Source organism: Oncorhynchus masou, chromosome 25 (assembly GCF_036934945.1).
Source record: "Oncorhynchus masou masou isolate Uvic2021 chromosome 25, UVic_Omas_1.1, whole genome shotgun sequence".
NCBI lineage: Eukaryota > Metazoa > Chordata > Actinopteri > Salmoniformes > Salmonidae > Oncorhynchus > Oncorhynchus masou.
This window is the reverse complement of record NC_088236.1, coordinates 39,678,881-39,688,134: the sequence shown is the minus strand read 5'-3', so window position 1 is coordinate 39,688,134 and position 9,254 is coordinate 39,678,881. Positions and strand designations below refer to the sequence as shown.

The following is a 9,254-nucleotide window of genomic DNA, read 5'->3' as shown; positions in this document are numbered from 1 at the left end:
ATTGCATTACTTGACATAGATCCAGAAAAACTAGATGTGTAAACCTAGTAAGTCCAGAACTGGCATAGTCCTTTAATGGGTCCTTTAAAACAATGGGGCAGATATTGCAAACCCCAGGGGCTTTTTATGGGGGTTTCAGGCAAAAGTTGGCATTCATAAAAAAAAATACTTGGTGCGAGTGCACTCACCTCGCTGAACTTTAGACCATGCATATGCACATCTTCTAGTGGTTGAAATATTTTATTGCAAGCTGGCAAGTATGTAATCAAATTTTATTTGTCACATACACATGGTTAGCAGCTGTTAATACGAGTGTAGTGAAATGTTTGTGGTTCTAGTTCCGACAATGCGGTAAAACCAATGAGCAATGTAACCTAACAATTCCGCAACTACTACTACTACTACTAACTACTACTACTACCACACACAAAAGTGTAAAGGGATAAAGAATATGTACATAAAGATATATGAATGAGTGATGGTACAGAACGGCATAGGCAAGATACAGTAGATGGTATCGAGTACAGTATATACATATGAGATGAGTAATGTAGGGTATGTAAACATTAAGTGGCATTGTTTAAATTGGCTAGTGATACATTTTTTTTTACATCAATTTACATTATTAAAGTGGCTGGAGTTGAGTCAGTATTTTGGCAGCAGCCACTCAATGTTAGTGATGGCTGTTTAACAGTCTGATGGCCTTGAGATAGAAGCTGTTTGTCAGTCTCTCGGTCCCTGCTTTGATGCACTTGTACTGACCTCGCCTTCTGGATGATAGCGGGGTGAACAGGCAGTGGCTCGGGTGGTTGTTGTCCTTTGATTTTTTTCTGGCCTTCCTGTGACATCGGGTGATGTAGGTGTCCTGGAGGGCAGGTAGTTTGCCCCCGGTGATGCGTTGTGCAGACCTCACTACCCTCTGGAGAGCCTTATGGTTGTGGACGGAGCAGTTGCCGTACCAGGTGGTGATACAGCTGCTGCTGCGCCTTCACAACGCTGTCTGTGTGGGTGGACCAAATCAGTTTGTCCGTGATGTGTACGCCGAGGAACTTAACTTACTACCCTCTCCACTACTGTCCTGTCGATGTGGATGTGGGGCTGCTCCCTCTGCTGTTTCCTGAAGTCCACAATCTTCTTTGCTTTGTTGACGTTGAGTGTGAGGTTATTTTCCTGACACCACACTCCGAGGGCCCTCACCTCCTCTCTGTAGGCCGTCTCGTTGTTGTTGGTAATCAAGCCTCCCACTGTAGTGTCATCCTCAAACTTGATGATTGGGTTGGAGGCGTGCATGGCCACGTAGTCGTGGGTGAACAGGGAGTACAGGAGAGGCCTCAGAACGCACCCTTGTGGGGCCCCAGTGTTGAGGGATCAGCGGGGTGGAGATGTTACATACCCTCACCACCTGGGGGTGGCCCGTCAGGAAGTCCAGTACCAGTTGCACATGGCGGGGTCGAGACCCAGGGTGCTAATCGGGGATATGATAAAAAAGCTTATTCACAAACTAACAGGAAAACATAATGCAGCCATTTGCCATTACTGAGCAGATCAAAAATCTGTTTTATTAAAAAAATGTATATAAATGCAAGAGTTACTGTGCAGTTCACCTATGGAAATCAGTCAATTTGAAATACATTAATTAGACCCTAATCTATGGCTTTCACATGACTGGTAAAACTGTATGCATCTGTTGGTCACAGATACCTTTTTAAGAAAAGAAAAGGAGCGTGAATCAGAACCTGTCAGTTTCTGATGTGACCATTTGCCTCATGCAGCGCGACACCTCTTTCACATAGTTGATCAGGCTGTTGATTGTGTCCTGTGGAATGTTGTCGCACTTCAATGGTTGTGCAACGTCCCTGGATATTGGCGTGAACTGGAACACCCTGCCGTACACATTGATCCAGAGCATCTCAAACATTTTTCAATGGGTGACATGTCTGGTGGGTATTCAGGCCATGGAAGAACTGGGACGTTTACAGCTTCCAGGAATTTTGTACAGATCCTTGCGACATGGGGCTGTGCATTGTCATGCTGAAACATGAGGTGACGGCGCCGGGTGAATGGCACGACAATGTACCTCAGGATCTCGTCACAGTATCTATGTGCGTTCAAACTGCCATGGTTAAAAAGAAATTGTGTTGTCCGTAGCTTATGCCTGCCCATACCATATCCCTACTGCCCCAATAGGGTACTCTGTTCACAACGTTGACATAAGCAAACCGTACTATCAAGTTCTCTAAAATGACAATGGCTTATGGCAGAGAAATTAACATGAAATGATTTGGAAACTGCTTTGGTGGACATTCTTGCAGTCAGCATGCCAATTGAACACTCCCTCAACAACTGCACGCTTTAAAGTGACCTTTTATTGTCCCCAGCACAAGGTGCACCTGTGTAATGATCATGCTGTTTAATCAGCTTCTTGATATGCCTCACCTGTCAGGGGGGTGGATTATCGTGGCAAAGGATAAATGCTCACTAAAAGAGATGTAAATACATTTGTGCCCAAAATTTGAGAGAAGTGCTTTGTGCGTATGGGACATTTCTGGGATCTTTTATTTCAGCTCATGAAACATTGGCCCATCTCTTGTTGCAATTATATTTTTGTTCAGTGTAATTAGACATAGGAATCTTTTCCTGTTTTATTTTATTTTCATAATCATTGCGGTATAAATTCCTCACCTTTTTTTAGGCCGTGATGGATTTATATTCCCGAAGGAACACGTTATCATCCCCATCTCATTTAATTGGACAAGTAGCCTAGTAAATAGGTAGGCTATACTGTACCTATAACCGTAGCACAACCATGCTGAAACCACAATCAATTACCTTTCTACATTAATGCTTTAATTACTTCAAAAGCTGATGGTGCATAGCACACTGACTGTTTTATGTTGTTTGTGTTAAAACTACTATCCCTTTCTAGGCACATTACCAAATACTATCAGAACATCCCCTTGTTTGGGTCCGCATATGATTAAATTGACCAAGTAGTCGTTCCTGTCTGTTAATTGCTATTGTAGTCCTTTGTAGCTCAGCCTGGCGCTTGTAACGCCAGGGTTGTGGGTTTGTTTCTCGGGACCATCCACATGTAAAATTTATGCACACATGATTGTAAGTTGCTTTGGATAAAAGTGTCTGCTAAATAGTATATATGATATGTTATTTTTGTATATTACTCTTGCATCAAGGTTAACACAAATGTTTCATTCTGGATATGTTCATTTGTTTTATTTTATTCAACCTTTATTTTGTAAGGTGGCAGGGTAGCCTAGTGGTAAGAGCGTTGGACTAGTAACCGAAAGGTTGCAAGTTCAAATCCCTGAGCTGACAAGGTATAAATCTGTCGCTCTGCCCCTGAACAGGCAGTTAACCCACTGTTCCTAGGCCATCATTGAAAATAAGAATTTGTTCTTAACTGACTTGCCTAGTAAAATAAAGGAAAAATAAAAAGATTGGTGTTACACCCCCAGGTATGTTGTGTTGACACTGGGTGGCGTTGACAACCATCTTACAAAATGAAAGTTGAATAAAATACCTTGATGCAAGACTAAACAGCACACAATTGACAGGAACAACTTCTGGGTCATGCTAACCCAAAACAAGGGATGGGATGTTCTGATGGTATTTGGTAGTGTGCTTAGTGGGAATAGTACTGTTTTTTTTTTTTTAAATAGTTTTTAAAATATTTTTTTGCATGGCACACTGATTGATAGCTGATGGTGCATGGCACACTGATTGATAGCTGATTGTGCATGGCACACTGACTGTGATGGCTGATGGTGCATGGCACACTGCCTGTGATGGCTGATGGTGCATGGCACACTGCCTGTGATGGCTGATGGTGCATGGCACACTGCCTGTGATGGCTGATGGTGCATGGCACACTGCCTGTGATGGCTGATGGTGCATGGCACACTGCCTGTGATGGCTGATGGTGCATGGCACACTGCCTGTGATGGCTGATGGTGCATGGCACACTGACTGTGATGGCTGATGGTGCATGGCACACTGACTGTGATGGCTGATGGTGCATGGCACACTGACTGTGATGGCTGATGGTGCATGGCACACTGCCTGTGATGGCTGATGGTGCATGGCACACTGCCTGTGATGGCTGATGGTGCATGGCACACTGACTGTGATGGCTGATGGTGCATGGCACACTGACTGTGATGGCTGATGGTGCATGGCACACTGACTGTGATGGCTGATGGTGCATGGCACACTGACTGTGATGGCTGATGGTGCATGGCACACTGACTGTGATGGCTGATGGTGCATGGCACATTGCCTGTGATGGCTGATGGTGCATGGCACACTGACTGTGATGGCTGATGGTGCATGGCACACTGACTGTGATGGCTGATGGTGCATGGCACACTGACTGTGATGGCTGATGGTGCATGGCACACTGACAGGGGTACCTCAATGAAAGCCTATTGTAGAGTAAGTGTGCGGTAACATACCAGCAATAGTTTACATGCAAATGCAATGCATTATGATGCAGTTATAATGCATTACAAGACTTGTCATCATTATGAATCCCTTATTATGTTTTCTAATAATATCACAAAGATCCTGACTAAATACCAGCCATTTTGAGTTAGTTGAAATGTTGATACATTGAGATGTAGCATAAGCCTTAACCTCAAGCTTGCAGGGATAATGTCTTCTGGTAAGTGTTGCCATAAGGGTCAATACAACAGACCGCACCAACCTCTAGTGGTAATGCACACTTTCCCTTGTAAATGAAAAAGGGGTTACTTCAGTAAAAGAAAATGCAACTGTTTATAGTTCTATCCCTCTCTAGGCCACTACCTAATACCATCAGAACACCCCATCCCTTGTTTGGGTCCGCATATAAGGGAATTGACCCAGGAGTCGTTCCTGTCAGCCGTGTGCTGTTTACTTTTGCATCAAGGTGATGCCAAGCTCCTTCCTGTATATGTTTGTTTATTTATTTATTTTATTCAACTTTTATTTCGTCAGATGGGTGCCACGACCCTCCAGGGGCCAAATCTATGATGACCTGATATCTAAATATTTTTGTGGACACCTGCTCGTCAAACATCTCATTCCAAAATCATTGGCATTGATATGGAGTTGGTCCCCCCCTTTGCTGCTATAACAGCCTCCATTCTTCTGGCATGGGTTTCCAGTAGATGTTGGAACATTGCTGCGGGGACTTGTTTCCATTTAGCCACAAGAGCATTAGTGAGGTTTGATTTGATCAGCTCCTTGGTCTTACTGATGTTGAGAGTTTGTTGTCCTGGCACCACACTGCTGTCTCTGACCTCTCTGTAAGCTGACTCATTGCTGTCGTGATCTAGCCTACCACCGTCTTGTTGTCAGCAAACTTGATGATGGTGTTGGAGTCATGCGCGGCCATGCAGTTGTAGGAGTACAGGACTAAACACACACCCCTGAGTGGACCCCATGTTGAGGGTCAATGCGGTAGAGATTTTTATTGCCTACCCTCACCACCTGGGCCCAATCTGTCAGGAAGTCCAGGATCCAGTTGCAGAGGGAGGGCTTCAGTCCCAGGGTCCCTAGCTTGGTGATGAGCATTCTAACATACTGTAGTTATTCCCCCTCTTGTCCAGTTGGGAAAGGGCAATGTGAAGTGCAATTGAGATTGTCTTCTCTGGATCTGTTGGGACGGTATGCAAATTAGCTTGAGTATATGGTATTTGGAATGATGGGTGTTGCACAGGATGTTGGTGGCACCTTTTATTGGGGAGAACGGGCTTGTGGTAATGACTGAAGCAGAATTAGTGGAATGGTTTAAAATGCAACAAACATATGGTCTCCAAGTGTTTGAAACCATTCCATTTGCGCCGTTCCAGACATTATTATGAGCCGTTCTCCCCTCAGCAGCCTCCTGTGTGGTGTTGATGTGTGTCATGACCAGCCTTTCAAAGCTCTTCATAATTACAGATGAGTGCTACACAGTGATTCATTTAGGCAGGTTACCTTAGAGTTCTTGGGAACAGGGACAATGGTGGTCATTCTGAAACATGTTGGGATTACAGACTGGGACAAGGAGAGATTGAAAATGTCTGTGAAGACACCTGCCAGCTGCTCTGCGCCTGCTTTGAGAAAGCACCCTGGTATTTCGTCTGGCCAGGAGGCCTCGTGATTCTTAACCTGTTTAAAGTTTTGCTCACATCGGCCATGGAGAGCACATAAAAGGCATTTATTTACATTGTTTGGGAGGAATGAAAATGTGTCTAATATAATCAGCGTGTCAAAAACGAATGTAGACATTAGTTATGCATTTATGCAGCTTTAAAAAAAAATATATATATATATTTTTTTTTTATATACAATAGAGTGCCAAGATGGCTGTGCATTGGCTTCAGCGGCGGAAATCCACAAGAAGAACGAGAAGGAGACTCGGACTCACTGGCCTGTGCCCTGTCTTCTGTTCGTGCGTCAGCAGGTGGCGGCAGTGTTAGTCAACTCAAGCTCCTCCCATGTGCTCGTGCGCTCCTTCCTCCTCACTTCCTCTCTCCAAACCGCGCCTGTGAATGGGGCTGGCGGTCTACAGCCCCGAAAACACCATGTAAAAGTATAAAAAGTACACAGAACGCAAACTATTGATTTTTCTCATTATTAGTTCCGTCAGTCCACGCGTCGGGGGCAACGCTTGTATTTCGGAAGAGAGCGTGAGTGAGGGCACAGATTAATCCCGTGCAAGGTAGGAGACCTCACATTGTTCCGATGGTACCGCAATCAGCCCCGGGTGAAGATGATAGATTTCCTTTAAGTATTTAGCAAACGGTCTGTCTGTAGCCTATACAGACCGAGCGACTGTGTGAATTTTCAACAGAAGAACGTTATGATTATTGCATAGTAAAAAGGGGGCGCTTGATCCAAACTACACACTCCATGTTGTTTAAAAGTTCAGTTGCTTAATGTACGGATGCAACATGTTTCTGTCATCTGTCAGTGGAGACAGAGGTGTGTATTCGCCTGTAAAGTACTGTTTGAAAATAGATATGTGACCAAAAACCAGCATGACATCCTCCCTGCTACTCTACCATTTCACTCTATCTTGTTGCAGATGTGTATGATTAACCCAGCCAGTTACTTACTCCTTTCATATCTTGAATTTCTGATATGAGAAATGTGTTAAATGTGTATGAAGTACATATGTATAATAAGTATGTTTCTCCCATTGAAAGAACAGTTTGATGTCCATGGATGATGGGACTGTTGCGGACATAGGTTTAGGCCTAATTATTAAATCATTGGCTAGTCAGACCATTACTACTGTTCCAGCTGGCTTTGTTTGTGTGTGAGGGGGGGCATTTTCCTCTAACACTCTAATTGGTGCCACCTGGGTTCTCTTTTTAACTTGGCTTCAGAATATAGCAATACATTGAACATCTCCTTCATTACTCTGGACAAGGGCAGCCACGGTCACATCCTGGATGGACGGATTAATTATACATTTCAACTAAACTCCCCACCTGGGGAAAATAGTAAAGGCCTGCTGGATCATTGCCTGTTTCCCTGAGTTTAAGAGCCACGTATTTTTCCACTTTCACTCTTCCCTCTCTCTCCCTGCCCTCCTCTTCCCTCTCTCTCTTTTGTTCTCTGTCGGTAGGTAGCAGACAGATACCATGCAGATAAGTGATGGCCCCAGTTACTTCCCGGTCTTTGTGGCCCCGCCCAACGTCAACCACCGGTCACCAGGATTCGTCCCCGGCAGAGTTGTACCTGTCCACTCCCCGCCTCCAACTAAGGCCCCACCCCCTCCCCCTGAAGCCCATTGGCCCACCTCCTGAGCGCCGGGCGACCTTTAGCCTATCAGAGAATGGCCACCGCCTGGAGGGTGGTCAGAGGAAGAGGAATACTTTAATATGCTTCGGTGTCTCAATGGGGGCCTTCTTCTTCTCGATCATCCTCATCCACAGCCTCACTAGTGGAGACGTGTTGGATGGTAAGTGTGTTTGTGAGTATGAGGATGTGATGAGCTGATAATACTGACCTGGCTAAGTTACTTAGGCCCATTGTTCCACAGGAATGAGACTGAACTATAGTCAATGCCGATCGTATCCTGTTTTGCTATGTCTTAGAGCTATATCTAAGTGCTGTGTCAGTGATGTTGTCTTTGATTGGTCATGTCTGTGTGTACAGGGAACTGTCCAGACCACAGCACCTCCCTGAGCAGCTGGAACCCTGGTCACAACCCAGAGAAGGCCATGATCGTTCAGAGGGGAGATCTGTTTCGATTGGAGTCTTCTGCCACCTTATACTCCCTAACCATCCAATCAGGAGGTAGGCTAGGTCCTCTCTCTGGTCTGAATGCTGTTTCTGGCTAGCTCAGAAGTACAGCGCATTTGGAAAATATTCAGACCCCTTCACTTTATCCACATTTTGTTACATTACAGCTTTATTCTAAAATTGATTAAATCGTTTTTTTTCCACTCATCAATCTACACACAATACCCCATAATGACAAAGCTAAAACAGGTTTTTTAATTTTGTTTGCAAAAAACTGATATCACATTTACGTAAGTATTCAGACCCTTTACCAGTACTTTGTTGAATAACCGGTGGCAGTGATTAGAGCCTTGAGTCTTCTTGGTTAGGATGCTACAAGCTTGGCACACCTGTATTTGGAGTTTCTCCCATTCTTCTTTGCAAATCCTCTCAAGCTCTGTCAGGTGGGATGGGGAGCGTCGCTGCACAGCTATTTTCAGGTCTCTCCACAGCTATTTTCAGGTCTCTCCAGAGATGTTCGATCGAGTTCAAGTCCGGGCACTGGCTGGACCACTCGAGGACATTGAGACCGAAGCCACTCCTGCGTTGTTTTTGCTTTGTGCTTAGGGTTGTTGTCCATTTGGAAGGTGAACCTTTGCCCCAGTCTGAGGTCCTGAGTGCTCTGGAGCAGGTTTTCATCAAGGATCTCTCTATCCTTTGCTCCATTCATCTTTCCCTCAATCCTGACTAGTCTTGCAGTCCCTGCTGCTGAAAAACATCCCCACCAAATGATACTTCCACCACCTTTCTTCACTGTAGGGATGGTGCCAGGTTTCCTCCAGATGTGAAGCTTGGCATTCAGGCCAAAGAGTTGAATCTTGGTTTCATCAGACCAGAGAATCTTGTTTCTCATGGTCAGAGATTTTAGGTGCCTTTTGTCAAACCCCAAGGGGCTGTCATGTGTGTTTTACTGAGGAGGGACTTCCGTCTGGCCACTCTACCATAATGTCCTGGTTGGTGGAGTGCTGCAGAGATGGTTG

General features: G+C 44.9%; 1 protein-coding gene across 1 annotated transcript in view; it reads left to right on the top strand.

Annotated features, from left to right (window-relative positions):
* The first annotated feature begins 6,510 nt into the window (after positions 1-6,510).
* The window catches only part of LOC135514305 (cell surface hyaluronidase-like), a 95,217-nt gene continuing 92,473 nt past the window's right edge, over positions 6,511-9,254 (top strand). Inside the window, 4 exon segments of the mRNA XM_064937693.1 lie at positions 6,511-6,703; positions 7,616-7,771; positions 7,773-7,951; positions 8,149-8,289. Of these exon segments, the coding sequence (XP_064793765.1) occupies positions 7,632-7,771; positions 7,773-7,951; positions 8,149-8,289 (460 nt within the window). The 5' untranslated portion in view covers positions 6,511-6,703; positions 7,616-7,631.